This window comes from Clytia hemisphaerica, unplaced genomic scaffold, assembly GCF_902728285.1.
Source record: "Clytia hemisphaerica strain Z4C2 unplaced genomic scaffold, Clytia hemisphaerica genome assembly, whole genome shotgun sequence".
Taxonomy (NCBI): domain Eukaryota; kingdom Metazoa; phylum Cnidaria; class Hydrozoa; order Leptothecata; family Clytiidae; genus Clytia; species Clytia hemisphaerica.
In genome coordinates, this window is record NW_027103358.1 from 178,749 (window position 1) to 202,226 (window position 23,478).

At 34.9% G+C, this 23,478-nt stretch overlaps 1 protein-coding gene and 1 long non-coding RNA gene across 2 annotated transcripts; one reads left to right on the top strand and one right to left on the bottom strand.

Annotated features, from left to right (window-relative positions):
• Positions 1-1,111: 1,111 nt before the first annotated feature.
• Positions 1,112-17,968, top strand: LOC136821188 (adenosine receptor A2b-like). Its single transcript, XM_067077423.1, has 4 exons — positions 1,112-1,193; positions 15,844-16,187; positions 16,604-16,772; positions 17,109-17,968. The coding sequence occupies exons 2-4, from the start codon at positions 15,887-15,889 to the stop codon at positions 17,869-17,871; spliced, it is 1,233 nt and encodes a 410-aa protein (XP_066933524.1). The 5' UTR covers positions 1,112-1,193; positions 15,844-15,886; the 3' UTR covers positions 17,872-17,968.
• Positions 17,969-19,557: 1,589 nt separating this feature from the next.
• Positions 19,558-20,304, bottom strand: LOC136821195 (uncharacterized). The gene is made up of 2 exons (XR_010848704.1): positions 20,260-20,304; positions 19,558-19,947 (listed from the first exon to the last, which is right to left on the bottom strand). It is a non-coding gene; the product is annotated as an uncharacterized lncRNA (long non-coding RNA).
• Between the last annotated feature and the right edge of the window lie 3,174 nt (positions 20,305-23,478).

Below are 23,478 nucleotides of genomic sequence, written 5' to 3' on the forward strand. Positions count from 1 at the left end.
TTTTTGCACACATTTGTAATCAAGTGGCTGCGCACTTTTGTAATTTTGACAAAAAATCTACCTAAAATAGTAGATAGAAATCCTAAAGATTTGTTGTAGCAGAGTTAAACTTTGTAAAATGTGGCATAATTAGTTTCAACGGTCTTTTTTACAAAATGAATTAACTTTTTTTTAAAGAGCTATAACTCGGCATGACGTTTTTGGGTTTTATCATTAAATTTCTCAACGAAAATTAACATTTCAGTCAATTTTAAAGTGCCAGGGAGCCAAATAAACAAATCAGCCTTTAGAAAATCTCATCCCAAATACAAAGCTTTCAGAACAACTCGGAACAGCTCGGATTAACTCATATTTTTAATTATATCGGGTTAATCAGTATCAATACTCATTTCAAGAAAACGAATGACCATTTTGCAATTCATTCAACCACTTAAGATAAGTTATTTCAAATTTGAGTTGAAAGAGTTATAACTCGGCATTACTTTTTTCGGCAAAGCTCTTTAATGAACCAACAAAGCTTCAAAAAGACGCTGATTTTAGTTACTGAAAAGCGAAATAAACAACACAGTCAATCAAAAAATATCAAAAACGTATCTGTTTAGGGAAAACTTGGGACAGCTCGGACTAACTCTTCATTGTAAATTCGGCTTATTTATGACTTTTTCAGGATAATAATCAAGTAATACATCATATAAAAATAAAGTGAAGTGCTTTTTAAAAAGCTTTTTAAGTATACTTGACAAAGGTCAATCACAAAGAAGACGAATCCGGAAAAAATATTGAATAAAAAATGTTCGATCTTTTTCTGAAATTGCAAAAGTGCGCAAAATTACAAAAGTCTGCAGAAAAATTACCAAACTACGCAAAAATTATATAACAATCCCCCTATATCAAAGCATATCAGAGGAGATGCGTGCACCTAGCTATCATGCAATGTGCTCGACTATCACGGAAAGTTATTATGCAATTTTCTAATAAGTTTTGTGCAAATACCCTTGGGTATTTCAGGTTTCATATTTACTTATAATCGAATATAATTAATTTGCAAATATATATTTTGCCAATATCAATCCACTCTCATTTAATATTTACGCGTAGAGGAAGCTTGTATCGTGTGCTCATGGAGGTAATGGTGTGCTGTAACAAGCAAAGTTTTGGAAGAACTAATCTGTGAATTTGGGATTGCTAACTCGGTAAGAAATCTATAGAGTCACGTTGTTTTCCACTTAGTCGGAAGCCCAACGTGTTATGAATTTTCTAAAATAAGAAATGGTCGCCTTCTAAGAGCTTTTGGTCTACCTTGACCCCGGGGGGGGGGGGTACTAGGGCAAAATGGGTTACGGGGATGCTCCGCTGGTCAGGGTACCTTTTTTAACCTCCACGAGTCCCAGGTAGGGTCGCAAAAACACCAAAATATAAAAATTAGTCCCTCGTAGGGTGCCTATTTTTTAGATAATTTGGGGAAAAAGTAGAAAATTTGAGAAAATTTTGGAATTTCAGTCCCATTCAGGGTCACTTTTTTCGCAAATTTCGAGTCCCACGTAGGGTCCATTTTTCGAAACTCAGCGGAGCACCCCCGTCGGTCGACAATGGTAGTACCCCCCCCCCCGGGACCTTGACGTAAGTGTCATCTGATTCCGTTTTCCAATGTTTCATCTCTTCGTGGTTTATGCAATCACAGATTGGAAGCACACTGCTTAGAGTTCTTTGGAGGTCAGGGGTTTGCAAGATAGCAAACTAGGAAAATGAGGTTTTGAACTAATCACAACTTTATGGTCAAGCGTTTTGTGTGGGAGACGAACGGAGAAATGCGTAGGAAAAAGAACTTTTCCTTTATTTGGTATGAATTATTAGTTTGGTAGGCAAGGTATTCACTTGAATAAAAAGGTTTTTATGGGAAAATTTGACGCTCTCTTTTCCGATGAAAATTGAATTAGAGAGCGCCAACTGTACCTTGTGTGTGCTCCACGTTATTTTACCAAATGGGTAGTGGGTTTGAAAGTTGACAACCATGTTTATATTCACAGAACCTCTAGGCTTTTCTTTGGCTGTAATTTGGTTATTGCTAGTACAGTAAATAGAATCCAAATGTAAGAGGGACATGAAACATTTGGCTAATGGGAGATTTTTTTCCACTGTATAACATACGCACAATCTAACTAATAAAAGTTTTTTGCAATTCACTCCAAAACTGGATTAAGCTGGTTTGCTTTGTTTGGTGAAAGTAGACAGTGGAGTAAAGGTGATTGTAAAGTGATTGGTTAGAAGTTGTACTTTAATGGGAAAACTAAATATTGAGAATAGAATCTCAATAGAATATTCTTCATTTAGGAATAAAATTTCCTTATTTGTGGAAAGGTGCAATATCCCATTGTTAGGGATAATGATTTTTTGTAAGAAATTTTGGATGTGGAGAGAAGATTCTGATGGTGAGATCTTTTTCCGGACGTTTTTTTCAGACAAATGATCCGAGAGACAATGTGATGTCCTATCAGAAGGTAAATTTTGAGTTCTGCGGATATAGAGAAAGGTTTGCAAATTGAGGAAATTTTAAAGTTTAAGCATTAGCGTCTACACATTTTTGATCATTTTTGTATACTAGTAAGACATGCTTAAAACTGCGAACTTAATTAATCTAATTGTGATTGTAGCAAAGGGTTCTTGTGGGTTCCCATATTTTTATGAAGGGTGGGATAGATAGAAAAGAAGGGAGGGAGAGAATTAAAGTTTATTTTTTCGATATATCTAAATCTAACATGTTTGCTAAATAAAACAAGGACGAGAAAAAAAGGGAAACTTTTCTTAATTCATCACATATTTTTTGTGTTTTAGTCCCCTAGTATTTTATTTCAACATTCATGTTAGTACAAATATCACACCATGCATTGAATTAGGCCATAAATAAGAAAAACATACTGGGACAGTTTCTCAAAATGTTTTACTTTCTTCATTGTGAAGAAATGGCGTGAAATAAATATCTACGTAAAAACATTTTTCATTTTGTTTGATAATTTGTTTTTTGTGTTTGTGGGATATGCATTGGAATTCGATTGTGAAAAAACATTATTATGATTGGATGGTTGAAAGTAGCAACGGTTTTTCTAGGTAAAGGCTTTATTGTCTAGATATGCAGAATAGTAGATTTTGTAAGATTAGGGGAATCATGGAGTCGATTTTGCAATACCGAAATCTCGTACGACCCGATCAAACCTAAAATAGCATTTTTGAAGACGGCGAAGTGACTGAAGTGATTTGCTCCGCAAAATCGAGTATGCAGTCAATCAGGATCTAGATAAATCAGAAGCTAACCGTTTCCGTCGCTGAATTACACATACTGTATACAAGGGGCCCGGGGGGGGCACTGGGTTTGCGGACTGACGGTATGTGTAGGCCAAAAATTGGCTTTTAAAATTGCACCCTTACAGTGCAGCTAAATCAGTGAAAATTATACCCTTAGAGTGCATTTTCCCTCAAATTTTCGATCTTTTTCTTGCAAAAAATGGTCAAAATTCTAGCATTTTTGGTCAAAATATCTAGATTTTTCAAGAATTTTCTGAAATTTCTACCCTTACAGTGCATCTCTAGTTTTTCCGACCCTTACAGTGCATTTTAAACATATTGGAAAAGGTACCCTTAGGACCCGCACATACCCGTCGGTCCTTTTGCCCAGCTGCCCCCCCTGGGACAAGGGGGTTGTACTTTTACGGTGTGACGAAAAAAGAGACGGGAAAACGGTATTTTAAAATCAGACGGTGACAGTATATCTAGCCTTATTTTTTGTCATTGTGTGGTCGGTATTTTAACCTCTACAAACCGGTGTGATGGTGTTATTATTTTTTTCAATTTTCGGGACTGCGGGATTCAGCAAAATTTTGACGGGAAAACGGTATTTCGAACCCCCCCCCCTATACACAAATTCTATTTATCGGGTTATTAAAGTTTCAACAATGTATGTCTAAATCTAACCTTGGAAAAGTAAATAGTATTTTCCCTGAATATAAAAAGTCCTATCTTTCTGTTTTTCTCGAAAGGCGACAGTAGGTTTTAAAAGTTTTTAGTATACTAAAGCTTTTTCCTTTGTTTACTTGACTTGATAGGAATATTTGGAAAGGATAAGTCCAAATAATCATAAAGAATAATAATACAATATATTGAAACCCATTTTTTTGATATTTTTGACTTTGAATCTGATTACGACTTCTTGACCCACGTTCTGATTTTTATCTTATATCAAAATATAATATGCTTATTTGGGTTTTTGTAATTTCTTCGAAAGATTTTTTGACTTGCTTGCGTTACAGTATGTTACATAAGCTTTGGACAGTGAAACAACAGAAATAGTTGGTCTATGCATGGAGTTTCAAGCCTTGAAGGTCTGGAGAGGAAGCTCTCGGATGGGAAATGAAGCAATTTATTTCTCCATTCAAAATGTTTAGGTTTTACACGAACACTGGATTGAAAATACACCCCTGTGTCACAGACCCGGTGGACCCCCCTCCCCGGTGGAAAAATAGGCCAAAAATCGTCCCGGTGGTAAAAATACCCTACATTTTCAACCCCACTGGGAAATTTCCCTATGATTCTATCCCCATTGAAAATTGAATGGAAAAAATTGGACTCCAAAACCATCCCCACTGGAATTTTTGAACTGGAAACAATAGGTTTTCTATCCCCATTGGGATTTCGATAGAAATTTTCATCCCCACTGAGGGAAAAGGTTCCACCGGGGTACTGAGACAGGGATGGAAAGGTTAAAGATTCACCTCTAGCCTTCGGCTTGAAACTCAATGGGTTTTTGTACCTTTGTTTTGGCAACTGAGAAAGGCTGACATACGTAAACAGACGTTTCGCAATTTTTCTGTGTCTTTTCCTGACTTGTTGCTTTCTCAAATATGGCTGCATCCAGGTAAATCAATATTGCAACAATCAGATGTTTGAGATTAAAACTGAGTGTTTTACTATTTTGGAGGTTTCGTGGTTGGCGGAGGAGCAGAATCAGTCCTCTTTTCGAATGGAGTGGCGGAATTCCAAGAATTCCAAGAACTTTGACGAAATTTCGGAAATTGGGGCCTATATTGGAGATGCGAAATTGGACACTCTTTGTACGGAAAAGCAGAATTTAACTAAAAGTTTTGCGGAATTTTGGGTTTGACAAAAGATATTCAAAATTCCCGGATTTTTGACAAAAAACTTGAATTTCAAAGAAATTTTAAGTGGGCGGAATTTTGATTCCTCTCTTGGACGGTTTGACTGAAATCGGTGAAAATTGAGGGAATTGCGGAACTGGGTATCAATCTGAAACCCTCCTACTATAAACCCTCTTCTTACAGACCCGGTGGGATTTTATCAGCCAGTGAGGGTAAAAATAACGGACCAAAACTCGATGGGGATTGCTATTTCCAATGTTTTTATGGCTGGGATTTGAATTCCATTGTTTTCTAGCCAGAAAATTCAGTGGGGAAGCACAATATTTTGCAGTGAGGATTCGCTTATCTGATTATTTTCAGCGGGGACAAAAATTTGAGTATAATCTTCCACTTATATTTTGGCCAATTTTTCCAGTGAAAAGGGTTCTCAGTGGGTCTGTGAGAAGGGGTGTAACCACAGCATACAGTTAGTTAAAAACATTTACAAATACTTGATATATTTTCTACACTCTCTCGTGATCTGTTTTACCGACGGTATAAATCTTTGTAACATTGTTATAATGGAAATAATTCCATTTTCAGCAGTTTTAGGACGAACCACTGTAGTATCCTGCGTATAAAAAATGCCGTTCCTTTATATGCCACCTTTTTATACTATCATGCAATATAGGTACCACACCTTAAATCACACTATGGGGTTTATTAGAGGAAATTTGTTGCTTAAAGATATCTCCTTTCAACATTTTAAAACTCTTCCAAATGTGGATTATGATTGTCTTTGGAATTGTGAGATTTCTTTGATGCTTTGAAGGACGTGAAAAAAATTTTCCTGGCTCCTTAAAAACGTTGTGTAAACTGATTTCGGTGTTGGTACTTTTGAATGTAAAAGGAAGAACGGGATATGATACACCCATCAAAAGATTTTTAAAGAACGCTGTTAATACATCCAGTTGACGTTCAAGAAAGACCTTGCGTGAAAAAATGTTGTTAATTTGCTACATGTTAACTAGGGTTAATTAACAATTCCGTTTTTATTCCATTATTTTCCTGTGATATTTTTTCAACATTGGATTTCATATATCAGTTTCAAAGGAAAGGGTCTTCATTATATATCTAGTTCTTTTTACGCCGATCTAATTTATTTGCGCCGAAATGATAATCCTTTTCTTTAAGTTATAATTTATTTTTGAAAACATTTTATTTTAGGGGGAAGGATTTTTGGGATTCTAAGGCTATGCGAAAATTAATCAACAAAGACAGATAATTATCCTTCATTGTAGATAATCAGTCTTCTTTCTAAAATTAAAGGAAAAACCTTTCTTCCATTTGCTCATAGTGGAGGCAAACTTTCAACGAAGTTTGAGCTGTATATTGTAATTCTTCGTTTTACAGTGGTGTCTCCATAACTCGAACACGCACGGGGAACGCTAATTTGTATGAGGTGGGGAAATTTCGAGTTAGGATTAAGGTTTATAAGGCATTGTTTACTGAAAGGCCCATAAAATTTGTTCGAGTTAAGGAGACATTCGAGTTACAGAGTTTTGAGTTAAAAAGACATTTGCGAAGTGAGTTTTTTTTTTTTGTCAGTGAGGATTTGGCTGTCATTCCAAGAGATCAAAGAAATCGGATTCTTGTAATCTTCTTATTCATTCTTATGCTATGGTATGTCCCAAAATGCCATAAACTACTAGGCGCAAAAATGAGGGACTGAGAATTCAGAAATCACTTTTCATGAATATGAATTTTTTGCCCCTTTTTATAAATTTCGTAAAAAAATACTTGTCGAACTGGCATTTTGAGACATGCCTTAAGCAACGCAAGATCAGTGATACAGGAGTGCCAACTTATGGGTATGTGGATAATTTTCTCTCTATAATTATTTCCTACCACTTTTTTCTAAGAATCGGTGAATTTAGTGGAGTTTCAGCTGTTCTCTTTTTTTGGCGCATTGAGTTTCATATCTTATTGTTCTATTATCTTATTATCTTATTTCATTTCTAATTTGGATGTTTTGCAGTAAGATGGCCCATAATCTTTTGACTGAAGCTCATTACAGAGCCCTTAGGGCTAAGCAAAATCTTCTCCATCTTGATTATGATGAGCTTCTGGTCGAAGGAAATTGTGTGTCCATTCATACTCAAAATCTCCAACTCATGCTAGTGGAAGTTTATAAGAGAGTCAACAATATTGGAAATAAATTGGGCTGGAACCATTTTGAAATCATCCAGCGTGATACTGAGAACGAGGATGAGGATGTGGATTCCCCACATGCTCCAAAACTCAGAAGAGGCGCTCAAATTAAACTTCCACTACCAAAAAATGCAGTTTGCTTGAACTCCCTCAATTATCGGACAGGACAGGCTTGGAAATAGACTGCCCACTGAGATTAAAACATCAGACTCAGTAGAGTGCTTTAAAGCTAAACTTTTGAAAGCAAAAATATATTTTTCTTGCAAACTGTGCTCAATATTTTAATGATTTTAATATTTTAATTTTGATAATATTATTTACTATTCAGTAAATATTAGATTGTCTAAAACACTCGTATATAGATACTCATGAAATTACGTGAAAATAAGAACCTTTTTAAGAACATTTTGGATATCCTTATAAAAAAGGTGTTTTGATTTTACCCCTGGTTCTTGAATGTTTGCTCTTTTTGTGGAGACATGTGACATCTGAATGCAACTCTCTGGAATTTGAATGGGGAAAGCAAAAATACAACATGGGCAAAAAGAAATTTTTCGTAACTAACTATCGTCGTGTATATAAAAAATTGATTAGAGAAAAATTCAAAAGGGCTGACCGTTGATGAACAGTTATACCTTCACTCGTTCAAATCAAGAGAAGAATTAAGGATGGAATTTCAACAAGAAACTATACGTGAAAAGGTGAAGAAGAAAACTTCACAAGGGACGAAAAATGAATGAAAAAAAATCATTGTTTTAAATGGAAAGAAAGAACAAATTTTCACCGTTGGTGTACAAAAAGTAATATGTAATATTCCTAAGGATGAACATTAAAGAAAGAAATAGCTGTATTATATATTCGAAAATAAGCAAAGTATTAGCAAGACTAATCACCTAAATGTCCGTCTATTAACGTGATCAGCAACTGAGATAAACTCGAACATCAACTATTTTGTTCGCGTTCAGTCCTCTCTTTCTCTCTCTTTCTTAAAAAATGTTTTTTTAGATCTTACAACTTTCTTTTTTTGTTTGATGATTCTGTTTTATGCGATCAAGAAGGGATAGATTATGGAAAATGAGGCCCTAGCTTTCCTCCTCCGTCTTTTTTTAAGGGAATTTTTTTTACATAACATGGCATGACATGACAGCATTCTTTGGTTTATGATTAGATTTGAGTTTTTTCAACGAGAGGCAGCAGTTACACCCAAACTGTAGCAAATAATGTTTAGCAGTAGCACAGTTTTTCGGATTTTATGGAGCTGCTGAGATGGATATTATTATTTTTTACTAGTTGTGATAACGAATAAATGTGGTTCACGCAATGTTTACATTCTGCTAGTGCCACAGTCGGAGGTGACCAGAAGGCTCTTCATCCACCAGAAGGCTCATTCTTTCTCCCTAGACTGCTTTTCTTATCCTTGATTCTTCTCTCAATTGCTTAGAAGGTATCAAGTATCATTTACACAATTTACTAATGGACTAATAGATACGAAGTCTTTGGTGTGACCCGACTGAGGATTAAACTTTGTGCACCGTAGCTACGTTCATTTTATCAGCGTTTGATGTTCTGTAGATTTAAAACATAAGACAAGAGAGCTGAGAAAAGTAAAGTTATAAAAAGGTTGGACTTGGGGATGGCGGAAACCATGATAAACGAGAGAATCAAAAAGATGAGAAGAGAAAAAGAGGAGTGGTGGTAGGCCTAAAATTTATTTAAATTAGATATTTGCAGCTTGTACAATATCTAATTAATTTTTAAATCAAATTATTTACATTGTTCCATGATATCAATTTTTTGTTGTTGAGGGGATGGAATTTCGGGGCGCTTCTCCTAGGTTTTATACATTTCTAGAGCTAAATTAAGATTTATTTTTGGATAGATTTGTTTGTACCTACCGGAATTCAGGCTGAACTCTCTTAATAATTTAGTTGTTAAACAAATGGAACCTTTTTATTGAATACAAAAACGAACTGAAAATTTATGAAAACATGTCAAACGATCTCAGTAGCTGCTGCTGACATGGATACTTTCATGTTTCTATTTTTGAAATGTTTCTTTGATATAAAAAATCAAGAAGAGGGGAGAGTCGGAGACTTTTGGGAAAAACTAGTCTAAATAAACTTAACTAAGTCGGCATTTAATTCTAAGAAAAAATTTATATTTATTTGATAAAAATCTGGAAGGAAAGACAGGAAGATTTATTGTTTACAGTTATGGGGAGAAAAAAATATTAAATTTAATACCTTGAAATTTCTAGAATTTGAATTTTTGTTGAAAAAATCCACCACACATATTGTAAAATCACATCAAATTTCGTGGTAGAGACAGTTAAAGTATGAAAGTTTTGTGATGAAGGTGCAATTTTCCGGGTAGGAGGCTCGACTGACTACATATCTGATACAGACTCTGACTCTGACTCTCTCTCTAATTCGATATTCAAGGCACAGAGGATCTTCTTCGAATTAGAGAATAATTCGGTATTTCATACAACTTTCCAGCTGAAGGGTCAAACTTTTTAGTTCAAGTTTCAGAAAGATTCGAAGTACAGAGATTTGAATTGGAAAGAGACGACTGAAATCTTTTTGTATGTTATCTACATGATGCTTTGAAATCTAAAAGAACAGAGGAATGGTGAAAAGACCTTGGTACCATATCATACAAACGAGGTTTTGCAATGTTTGTTTTATCGAGGTGAGAGTTGTATGAAGAACAAGATCACGCAGGGTTAGATTTCATCAAATGAAATTTAAAACGGGTTGTATCAATCAATTATTTTCCACGATTTTCCATATAAGCTCAATAATATGGTTATTTCATTTCCACTTGAGTGTGATATGGTCTCAATTACATATGGAGAGTAAACTCGAAATCGTGTCTGGCCTTGTCGATTTACAAACCAAAAATACTGTCTTAGGGTGGGAATTGATCATAATTACCCGTTTCACATTTCTGGTGTATGCCCTGATAAGACCCAGAGCTTTTCTGTAAGAGCTCTTTATCTGAAAATTGAAGAATATCTCAAAAGTCACAAATATTCAATTAATATTTGATATTGACGTACAAAAATATCCAATTACAGTTGAAAACTTCTCGCTAAATATTTATTCTGCAATATTGCAAATCTATGTAAATTTATAGGTAAGTTGATATTTTTATTTGATTCTATTCTTTCAAGTCATAGTTTCACAATAAATATGGCTTTTCTAAATCGCACAGCCTAGTTTCTTGATTTGGAACACCTTAACATGGTCAGAGTATGTAGGCCTATGTAAATCATAGTTAGAAATGAATTCATTGTGGTAGCTATAGATAGTTTCAATCTTAAAATGTATTTTGAATTTTAGTAAGTAATTAGTCATATCATCCTTTGAAGCTTTTTATTATAAGTAAGAACTCCTAAGCATTGGCTTATTGCTTTGTGGGTTGTGAGGCAAATACATTCATTAGCCCTTACAGCGTGACTCCAAATTGTGTGTCAGTGTCAGGAAATCAGTTTAGAAATTTTTACGTCAATCCCTTTAGGTAAACTTTAACCCCAGGGGGGGGGGTTACTTTTTCCAAGCTTCCCAAAGTGAACTCTAAGGTTCAAAATTATCAAAGATGAGAAAAATTTCACTCTGAGTGTGTAAAATTCTAAAATGTTCAATAGCTTTCAAGAAAGTGCTAAGTTTTCTTTGCACTGTAAGGTTCCAATCTCAAATCCTAATTTTTGGCCGCAAGTACGGTCGTTTTTGAATCAAGTCTCTTCATGCTTTTAAGGGTTGTTAGGTGTATGGTTTATACGTTCCTTCCATGGTGTACATCCGAATCTGAGCCTTTAATTGCAATTAAATCTGTTCATATTTTTTCGTTGTAACTGGGCGGGTAAATACCTTTATGACTTTTGTGATAAATTTCCAACGTTTATAAGCTAAAGGCATAAATGCTTGATATTAGTTTCTTTTTCTTTACAATCTGTGTAAAAATATAGAAGGTGTTGTGGAGCATTGAAGGTGATTGCTCCACAACACTGTTGATATAAAACAAAACACCACATTTCTTCTCTTAGTGCATTAGTTCATTGTCTTCCGTTGATTTCGTGTAATGACAGTTTTGATAATTTCGCAAGCCACACATATTTTATCTTTTTTGCTAATATATGACAGAAAAGTAGGTATGATAAGATCTCAGAATATTATTAAATGGGAGGGTTCAATTCAATGGTCTTGTGATAAACTTGCAGTAAGACATAAATTGCCGTTAGCAAGATATCCCTTATCCCTTAAAAGCCGACTGTAAATCTAGAGAAAAAAAACTGCTGAGAAATAAATCTCTTAAAATCTTGAGAAGAATTTTAAAAAACTTCAAGTAGAAAGAGTTTATTGATCACAAACTCTAAGTTTCTGCTTATCCAGTAATCTGTAGGCGCGTAAATACTCTGCAATGTTAAGATAAACAAATATGGTTAAGATCAAGAGTGAGGGAAACTTGAAAGAGACTTTTAAAAAACTCCTGTTATATTTTTATAGACAATGCAAGAAGGCGGCTACAATGAAAATCGCCGGTACGATTAACCAGATTGTTGCTCACTGGTTCCTTTTTACTATCTCGCTATAGTAAAACTTTTAACCTTATATAAGTATATGAAGTGACCGACAGTTAACGCATAAGTTAAAGAGAGGTACCAGGTACCAGATCGGTGTAGTTATCTGTGCCGCACGAGTAGTTGCTTTAGGAAGGTAGAGTAAAAGATTGAAAAACTGAATATGTCATTTGGTAGCTATGATGGGGATTTCAAACATTGATTTCGAATGTTGTAAGTCATATTTTTTTATTAGGACTTATCATAATACATCCTTGTTAACTACATCTATCTTAAATTCTTTGTAGACTTTGAACGTTGCGTGGATGCTGCCTAGGGTTATTGTTGTAAACATGTTATGTGTGCACAGGAAGGTGCTCTAGACCAGGTAATGGGTATGAATAACGTGAAAACAGTGCATCGGTTTTTGACTAGTTGAGAAGTTGGCCCGTATACCAAACCGTCCGCCAACTGGCCTAATAACTCTATTCAAATTTTGAATCAATATTGAAAGTAGATCACGTGATATAGAGGTATCTTGTACACCTACAGTGAAGTCCTCTCATAATCTACTCGAAGATGATCATCACGGAACGTTTGTAGAATGCGTATTTCTCGTACACTGTACATTCTTTCATAAAAGCGGCGTCAAAGTTTAAAGATCCTTAAAATGATAAGATTAGCTTACTTCTGAGTAATACAATTCTATATTTCTAACTCTCCTTATCTTACCTTACAGATATTCTGAGATTTTCCTTTGAAATCTAACGCGCTCAATTGTTGACTCCTGGAGTTAAGTATTATGAATTCCATTTAAAAATGAATTTCGTATGACATCGAGAAACTTTACTTCAGAAGTGACGTAATGAGAATGTAGGAAGCTCTTTTAATTCGAAGTAAATTCTCATGTCATAATGTCAGTTATATTTGAAACATCACTTTTTCTCATCCCGGCATTAAGTCACTTATCACAACCATTCGTTGTTCATTTATTGCCTCTCTTTATCAAAATGCTTTTAACTTAGTTTGCGAATTATTTTTATCACATATATTCAACCCTAATTTTTTTGTCAATTTTTCAAAAGAAATTTTTGACATATTATGTAAAGATGGGCCATTGTTTCTGATTTCTGATTTTGAGTTTCTGATTTCCATTCAAAACTTGGCGAAAATACATTTTTGACTTGAAGCTTGATGTGACATACATTGGCTGATTTTGTTTGGTTTATATGTTTGACACTGAAAGATTTTTATATGCATCTGGTTAGTCAATGTCGGGCTTTGATTTTGGGCACGAGATTTTTCCGATCCTTTTCACCCAAAGATATTAAATTTTTTGATGATGTGCACTTTCCTCTTTCTCCACTAAGTTTTATGGTCACCCGTTGTATATTAAAGCTCCATTTTGTCACAGAGACAGGGGTGTATTTTTTTTATTGTAGATGAGGTTTGAAAGAATTCATTGTCTGGTTTTCTCGTGAACTAGAGATGGTAAACTTTTTTAATGCTCCCCCCCCCCACCACCGGAGCTTATCTTTGCTAGTCGTCGAAGGTGGACTCTTACAGTAAACGTATATACTAATTCAACCGCGAATTGAAAATGTTAAGTTAGTTGAATAATTCGTGTTCAAAGCTTTTTGGAATCTCAAATATCGGCAGACGGTAAAATTATAGGCTCTTAAAATCCATTGTACTAAAATTCCAAAACAATTTCTGAATTATCAAAAATGAAAAAATAGAATTATATAACTTCTCAAATTTGATTAGTTTAGGTCCAGCCCTTCTCGTAGCCCTTAAATAGAATTTGAGGAATGAATTACATTTAAGGATTCGAACTATATCTCAGTGTCTCTCAATAGAGCATTGTGGGTACTAACAGAATTTGAATTGCGACAAATTTTCGAAATGGGCGTAAATTCTTAAGACTTTCTTATCTTTACTTTTTTCCTGGAATAAGGATTTTCTTAAGATTTCTTTCTTTGAATCAATCATTCTTGACGGATTTCTATATATATTTTTTGATTTCTCTCAAAAAATATTTACCGTCAACAAACAGAAGATTCGTTTGAAATTTATCAAATTTAAATCTTTAAAATTTTGCACTAAGTAGAAGTATAAAGTAGGGAAACTTTTTGTCTTCGCCTGTCTGCAAGTTGAAGAAATAAAAACAGTATAGAGACACCTGCCTAGAAAACCGATACTAATCTCAGAGCAAGATTTCTTCGTTTTCCTAACAAAATTTCATTTATTCTTGAAAAATCGCAAAATCTTTCTTTGTAATGACGCCTCTTGATGGGTGATGGGTCTTTTTTGAAAGAAGATATTTTTCGTTTCCAATATGTTGATTACATGAATAATAAGTAACTTGAACTCTCTTAGCTTTCTTTACTCGCGCCTCCTCCTGAGAAAAGTTTTTAATTACGAACAATTTTTAATTGAATTTTTACACGCATGATTCTCCAATTACAACTTTTCATCCCATAAATGACCCTCTCTTTGGATAGATTCTGTCCCAAGAGAAAGTATGGATGTATTAGGTTATCTTGAGAAGAAACTACAGGCCAGCAGCAAAAACCCATGTTCCGGGGGGGTACTCACTGAGACCCTCAAAGGGGTCCGAAAACCATTAAAAAGCAATCCTGAAAGGGTCATAAATTCTTGAAATTTGAAAATTTGAAAATTTTGGCTGATATTTTGGAGAAATAGCCTCTCTAAGGGTGGCAAAAACGTCAAAAAAATGGACAAAATTGGAAATTCGGGTCTAGTACCCCCCCCCTGCGGCCCCATGTTAAAGACTAAATTTCATAATAACTTTTAGTCAGCCGCTGGTTCTATTGATTCTTCGTAAACTGCTTTCTTTCGCATTCAAAAGAATCAAATTTTTCTTAATTTATTCTTAAGTTTTTGGATAACTTTCAGCCTCATGTTCTTATGCAAATAAATTTTATGTCTTTCATCTTCTCGCAACCTCCCACGACTGCATTTCGCAAAAATGAAGAAAAAATCTACGATTCTAAAAATACTTTTAAAACAATGTTATTTTTTACTCTAACAGCAATTAGAGTTTGTGGCCTTTTGGTATATTTTCAAAATACTCGTTTTTCAGTCAATTCAACTAAAAATTGCGAACTAGGTATTTTTCAGAATTTTTGAGCAGTTTGAACTGACGGGATAAGAAAAATAAGTTATCTAGATGGATATAAGCCATTGGAAAGCTACAGTAAAATATTTGGTAAATTGAAAGTGTAACAGTCCCTGTGATACAGGGGTGTTTTTTTAGAATAAAGTGATTTCGATTATGTTAAAATATGATACTATAATACTTTGCTACCGGTAACCCTTAGACTTTGATCGGTAGTTTGACTCTCCCAGACTCTTATTGCCCTGCATCATAAGTTATGGTCATTTGAAAGTCGCGAACCGCCATTTTGACACCTTGATACTAAGAGTGTTCTTGTGGTCGGCAGTCGATAGGTTGACCAGGCTGATTCACTTCGCCCACTGTATCGAAGTAAATGTTGACGTCACTTGCGGGCTATCTGTTGATACTACAGTTGGTGTTCTCTAATTCGACATTTTTCTATTCGATAACTCTTCTATTAGTCGTTGATATTGAAAGCCACCTTCAACAAGAAACTCTCATAAACGACACTGTACTATTCAATACGTTCCCTTATTCGATCAAAATCAAGCTCTTCTTGAAAATCGATTTATTGAGCGTCAGCTGTACTTAAACCTGAGATGAAGGGCTTGATTTGAACGAGCATCAATATATGATGCATCCAAGTTAATATCACGTATCAACATCTCTGACGAATAATCTTAAATCTAATCTATTTTGTCACTGTGTCAAACATTGAAAATGCCGAAACAAAATATCTTGATTCATTTAGATTTATGGGTTTGTTACCATTCATAAACACGATATTTTTTCTTCCCTTTTAGTAAACCAATAAAGTAACCATAACATAGACATAACGCCAGGATAATGGAAACGTCTATCAAGACATCGGTATATAATTGGACTACGGCATCACCTTACAGTACATATGCATCAATACTTTTACAGAATAGTAGTGCGAACATGACAAACCTAACCAATCAGAACAGACAGTTGCAGGGGAGCTGTGAATCGGTTGGCGATATTCAAGTAGAGATGATTTTATACTGTATTTTTATTGCCATTATAATGTTATCCAGTGTGGTGGGCAACTTGTTGACCGTACTCTCAATTATAATGTCCAGATCGTTGAAGAAAAGAGTCACCTTCTATTTTATTGCAAGTTTGGGTAAGTTTTTTAATTTCCCAACTTCGCAAATTAAGTTTCAAAGGGTTATTTGTCCCCTTCCCTCGAGTAATATTTTCCAATCTTTCCGCTTTTCTATTTAGTTGAATTTCTTTCTGAATGTTTTACATTTCATTTCCATGGGAGAAACACTAAATTATTGCGTTTGCCTATTTGAAACAGAACAAAGGTCTTTGAAATTAAAAGAATAAAAAAACAGGCTATCCTTAAAGAAAATACTCGAAGGCCTTCTATGGTGGTTTTAGAAAAAGCTTAAGACTACACGTCATTTTAAGGATAAAGTATAGAAGCACAAGGTTTTGAGGCCAAAAAATTAAGAACATTCAAAAAACATTTTAAGGCTTTGCAGGCTCTGAATTAGCAATAACATTCTTATATTCTTTTACCTTTGGTTTCAGCTTGTTCAGATTTCTGTTTTGCTGTCTTTCTACTTCCATTTCGTATCACTACACGTTTGAATGGAAATCGGTTTTGCCATGCAGTGCCAGCATGTTATGTCATGATCATCTCAGACGCCATCGTTAATGTGGCAAGCATCCTCAACCTTCTTTTGATCGCTCTTGATAGGTAAGTTTACTTTAGTCGTATTTATCATGTTCGAAAACAACTTCACGTCAATAAACCAACTTGATCTTGTCCTAGAATTTGTATATCAACTACCAAGGTAAGAAAGGTATGTGCGAACCGAACCTAAAAAAGAGGCTAACATGTCTTTCTTGATCCAAAATGTTCTCCCTTTTTTGCCTCCTATCTTCTGTATTGGCCCACTGTTTATAAAAAAATTTTTGGGCCTAGTGTAACAGGGAAACTAGTAGCCTGAGTAATTAATTTTCCCAAAGAGGTTATGAACACTTATTCACTTTACAGTACTCCTACTAACAATTCTTCTCTTTCCCATTCTAGGTTTATCGCTATCAAATTCCCTTTCATTTACACTGAGCGTATGACAGGGCGTGCTGCAAAACGCATGATTGCTGGTGTCTGGTCATTTGCTATGTTGTGGAGTTTTCTTGGTATCTTTAGATGGGATAACAATGGTTCCATGATAAGCATCACTACAAAACCTGTTTGTGCAAATGTCAATTATAATTTCTACGCAGCCTCCTCTTTTGGGATATATATTACTGTCTTAATCATCATCACTTCGAGCTATATAACAATTCTCATGGTTGCGTTGAAGCAAATCAAGGCAATCGAGGCAACAAGTGTCACTGTTGTCTTACTTAACCCGAACAATAATGGATCACCAGGGACAACAGACAAAAATAAAAAACGAAGAAGACGAAGACTTAATCGTGAGTTGCGAGCAACGAAATCAGTTGCTATTGTGTTTTTAGCATACGTGATTTGTTGGTTACCTTTATACGTGATCAATGTGATCATACAGATTGACAGTAATTATTTCTTGAAACTCGACAAAGGTGTCTTTCTTTTCATCTATTACGCTTTTGTGGAAATACTACCAGCAGTCAATACCATGATCAACCCCTTCATATATTCCTTTTCAAATAAACAATTCAGAGATGCTTTTAAGAGAATTATCTCAAAAACATTAGGATTACGTTTAAACTTGATGGGACAGGACGATTTTTGCTCACTGGATATGAGTTCGCTACCAAATTCGCCCTCGGTTTCACGGATGGGATCTAGTATGAAGAAAGTGTAAATTTAGTTAATCAAATATTTTTTTGTATTTATTAATTTTTATGGTGATAAACAATACTTTCTAGTATAAGATAAATAAATATAATATTTTACAATAATATCATAGTTCTTGAGTTACATCTCAATAAGGCACGATGTCATTTTTGAATACCTGAGAATCGCCAGAGCCTGATTTTATTCTATAATTAGCCATTATATATGTAATACGATGCTTTTCTTAATTTTTATCATCATTTGAAAATTGCAGCATTTCAAGATTTCCTAACTATAATTTGAAAATTATGATTTCCCTTTGCTAATTTTGCTCCTCTATTGTACCCGAGCAAGCTTGAAAATTATGAAAGACTAGTGCTGGTGGAGGTTTACCAAATATTACTCGCAGTGACAGGCACTCAATAGCAAGCTCAAAGCACCGTGTGTATCTAAACTAGCCATAATTTTCATTAAAGTGCCACCGCAGAAGAACGATCAAATAAATTGTTGAATTTGGAAAGAAATGTTACTGATAGCCGTTACTTCTGTTAGAATGGCATCTCATCTGAAGCAAAATTTATTCTACAAATATCAGCAATTTGTGTCCATCTCATAGATATCTTCTTATAGAGATAAGGTAAAGTTATTTATCTGTTTTTTTTTTTTCGTCTCTTTTATTACCAAAATAGTGGTATATTATGGTTTGTTTATAGCATACTAAACGCTTCTATACTAAACTGCCATTTTACTGCAATAGTCCAACCCAACGACAAGTTTTTGAAAGGATAAAAATTTCTAATTTGCGTTGCTCAGAGCGGTTAATAACTACTTGTGGTTTAAACCCGGGGGGGCAAAATCGTAATAAAGTCTCTCTAAGGGTATGAATTTTTTCAAAAATCGAAAAAAAATTTCAAAAAGTCTCTCTAAGGGTCACCTTTTCAGCAAAAATCAGTCTCTCTAAGGGTCGGTTTTCGGAGGTCCCGTCCGCACATACCCCTCATTTGCCAACCCTAGTACCCCCCCCCCGGGGTTTAAATAGGAAATTTCCCAACAAAAAAGGAATTTCCCTTTATTCGACTCCCTGAGGTAATAAAAAAAGACATATAGAGCTTTGAAAATGGGTAATCAGATCAAAACAAATCCGGAAAAGTGTTTTTAATGATGATAAAACAATAGAAATACAGTCAAGCTAATAATGTTACCGGTACACCATTTAACTGGAACTAAAATACTGAAAAACGCGCGCAAAATTATGAGATGTTTGCCCAACTTCCTTATGCGTGAAGCTATGAATGCCATTCTCGGAAGCTCTAGGCTTCCTGCGGTGGCAAAAATAGTTGACATTTCTATTATATTATGAAACTGTTACATAAACTTTTAGAAAGAGGTAGAATCGAGACAGCCATGTTATACTGTTTGCAAGAGCCCATATCCCTGGATTTTGTCACATTTTTCGTTGTGAGAGCAATGATTTAAGCAACACTGCCTTCATCAATACAAGATACGTAAACATTTTCAATAGGACTAGAATGATTAGAGGAAAAAGCTCTCTCCATTCAAACTCGAACCCTGTGCCTTCAGTCGCTTTTTTACACCTATGTGTCAAGTCCATTAATAGAACCAAAAAGTGACTGGGTACCAGGTTGCCTCTCATCGTGGATTTAAATGAAAACGGAACGTGCTACAAGAATCACGGAATGTTACAAGAAAACACTTTACTCGATATACTAAACAGATTTTATACACCTTCCTCTTGAAAAGTCTGTAGTTTATTTCGACTCTTACTCAATGATGACGTCATGAAATTAAATAATCTTATTTTTGACTTCTTTGGTGTTGCACCATCCTTTTTCGTATCCAGTGAATTGTGGGAACCACTTTTCGAATCTAGTGAATTACTTGGTTTCTTTTTATCGGTTTGTTTAAATCCGAGATCGACATTAGATGCTTCCGAGCGAATCGCATGCGTATAAGTATCGTTGAAATATAGCGTCAATGGTCGCTGGAGTTGTTCTTGACGAAGCTGGACTGGTATAGGTCGTACCATGGCACGCTTTTTGTTTTGTTATCACTTGCTGGTATTTGAGTCTTTTTCCCATAAGCACTAAAGAGAAGTAGTCACTTTGGTGAATGCATGGACTTATTTAGAGATGGGAAATTTCGACTCCAAGCCCAAACAATGCTATTTATTTTGCTATCAGTAAAAATAAGAAGAAATCATATCTCAAGACTTTAGTGATAGTATTTATGCTTGCATTAATGATTAATAAAATTTGTTTCAATTCCCGATCCCTGGTAATAACTAATTACGGAGTTATCAATAAATCCGTTCAGCACGATTAAATAAATTATACAACATACAAACACGCTTAAAAATAATCACCGACAAATATAAACCTTGTAACATTTTCTCTACCTTATATCACAAACTTTCAACTCATTGAAATCTAGTGAAGCGAAAGGGTTTCATCATATGTCATATTACATTTGTATGTATAAAACTTTGTTATGAAAACCACAAATATTCTCTAGCTCCTCTCACAAAGATCATGAAAGGACTTCTCGTTGTCCTCGTACTTCAATAAAATCTTTCAATTGGATAAAATTTGCCTTCAATTGTCTAATCTAGCTGCTGAGGGGCTGCTGAGTCAACTCCTCGGGACACAAAACAAGAAAAAAGGCACTCCAGAATGTCCACATGAGGTTCCACCCTTTTAGATAAATGCTTTTAGTTTTTTCGAATGAAAAAAAAGAAGAAATGAAGCATGGAATTGAAAATTTTCTAAAAAATGTAAATTTTGCCACATTTTGATGACATCATAGAAAAAAATCTATAAAATACAACTTCATTCAATCCTTCACTAGGTATACATCAATAAAAGGAAAGATCGACATTTTTCTTTGATCACCAAAAAAAGTCAGTATATTGCGCAGTATTCAAATTTACAATGAGATTAGATGAGAGACGCGCTCGCGTTTCTCTTCAGCTTATATTTCAGCGAGACCAAAACCATTGAAAACATCGAGGATCTTTAGTAAAGACTGAACCAGTCAAATGAAAAAAATCGAGACTGAAATTCCGTAATCGACGGAATTTATGTAAGTTTTGAGCAGATTATGATACTCCGCGCACAGGTTGTTAGCGTACCGCTTTGAACTTTATCTGATATTCCGATGGTGTATTGGCGGCCGCCCACGCTAAAGCTCTGAAGGAGCGGGCCAATATCACCATCGGAGACCTATAGTAGTCATCGTTTGATGTACCGCATCACAGTCGTGTCTAGCTGTCCTTACACTTTTTGCTTGACTATCGGTTGCACCCGACTGAATTTAGCATGAAAATCTCTGCTGCCTGAGAAACCTTACAGTAAAATGAAAAATGGTAACCCAAAGGTTCCAGATGTTAAAATTTTCCCGACCTTCAGAGCTTTAGCGTGTCGGAAGAAAATTTCTACATCGAGTACCAGATAACTTTGAACTCTTTCACACGGCGATCTTTAATCGGATTCAAAAATGTTCAATTTTGGTCATAAAGAAAAATCGATGATGTCTAAAGACATGATTTTTCCTTTATCTGATGAAGAGCTAAAAAGCGAGTATATATACAGTGAAAATTTCAAAGTTCTACTCCTTTCCAATCGGGAATAATTCCAATTCCGATTTTGAGGGAGCTCACGCGGGATGTTGCGGGATATTGAGGGAGCTGAAAGTAAACATTTCCAAAATTATCCGATTTTGAACAACTGTCTTAAAAAAAAGTTTTGTGTTAAAATTATACATACCAGGGCATTATTCACCCAAAGAATGGGGTCGTTTTAAGAACTTTTACAGAACTTTTTACAAAAATAGACTTTGGATTTCCCCTATTTTTAAACATTTCTCTAAAGATCGCAGTGTCATCCAGATTTTTTTGGGATGAATATTAAATGAGCTTTTGAACGTGGTAATTAGCTAAAACTGAACAATCGCACCAAAATCAAAACCCCATCATCATACACATGAACATTAGATAGAACCCAGTCGCTTTCGCTTTCTTGTTAAAAAAAGCAACACGATTTTGAATGTTTGTTTTAGTAAGATGGACAACCAGATCAGGTTGTCACCATATCCCCTTAGAGAGCATTTGGGACGTCAGAGACTCATTTGCTGTTTTATGGTTTGTTATACGCCCCTGTGGGCGGGAGACTTTCGAGGCTGAAAAGGGACCATTATCCTTGCACATACAATCATGGTCGAAATATAATAATATATTGACATTTTAGTGTATTTTAACATTTTTCAGAATTTAAAGTTCGGGCAAGAATTGCTATTATAGCACTTCCAATTTCTTGCAATTTCTTGCATTGGATATTTCGATTTTAGAGGGGTTCGATGGCTTCTAGGCTATATTCCAAGCCTTATTGGAGCAAATTTGAGCTTTTAAATCTTAAGTCTCATGTTAAAACTCAGAGTTAAAACTCTACTTTCCAACTGTAGTTTAAGGCCCTTGAACATCACTTGTGATGTTTAAAATTTCGCCGGGAAATCCCTTTTATCTCAAATTTTTTGTCCATGATTGTACATTCGTCACCCACCCAGTTTGCCGAAGTACAAAGAAGCCACCCCGACCCGCCGCCACCGGGCGTCTCTAAAGTAATTTTGTTTTCTTGAATCTTGAATCTTGAATCTTATAATCGTCCTCTTTGTTGACAGTGTTACATCAACAAGCACCTTCTTCCGCTAAATCACGTATAAGGTGCAAGACATTTGTTTCTTTTTTTTCTTTTTTTTTCCTTTTGATTTGTTTACAATGTTTCTTTTAGTTTTTCCTCTTTGTCTCTTTTTTCTATTTGGAGATTTAGAAATTGATTTGTTTGTCTAATGATGTTAAGATCGTCCGTTTCCTTCAAGCATGCTACTGTCAATAGACCTTTTCGCCTTTGCGTCCGCCATATTGAATTGTATGCAAAAGTTATGGTTGCCGAATTGCCGTGGTGAAATTCCCTTAGAAAGTATGCAAAACATATGCAAAAAGAAAGTATTAAATAAAAACTTAGATGCATAATTGGCATTATATTAAAGTGTAATCTTGTAGAAGAAAGATTAAATTTGCTTCTCTTGAAAACTAAAAACAATTATATTCACTCATCTCTTAGAACAAGCACTTCAAAAGACCATAACATTAGACAGAATCTCAAACTGAAAAATCACCCGCGAAGGTAAAAAAATATCCTTATTCGGCTGACGGCAAATTATTCTCCTGGGAATAGAGCCGCCAAATGATCAAATCAAAACATTGATAAAGTGTGACGTCATAATTACTGCTTTCAGTTTGCGTGTTTTGAAAGTTTGATGTGTGTACTCCGTCTTCGTGGAATTTCTTAATGGCATGAAAACAGAATATGCAATGTCTTTAAGAACAAATTCCTAAAAGGCTTTTGTTGTTCTGTAAATATTTCCTTTTGGATTAAGAAATTCCATCTTTTATTGTTCTAATGATTATAATATTTATTTATAAGATGCTTTGTTGTCTTTTTAATCTTTGTGTAAACTTGCATATGTTTTGCATACATTCCAACTAAATCCAACCACGGCATTTTCGTTCCTGTATTTTTGCATACAATTCAATATGGCGGACGCAAAGGCGAAAAGGTCT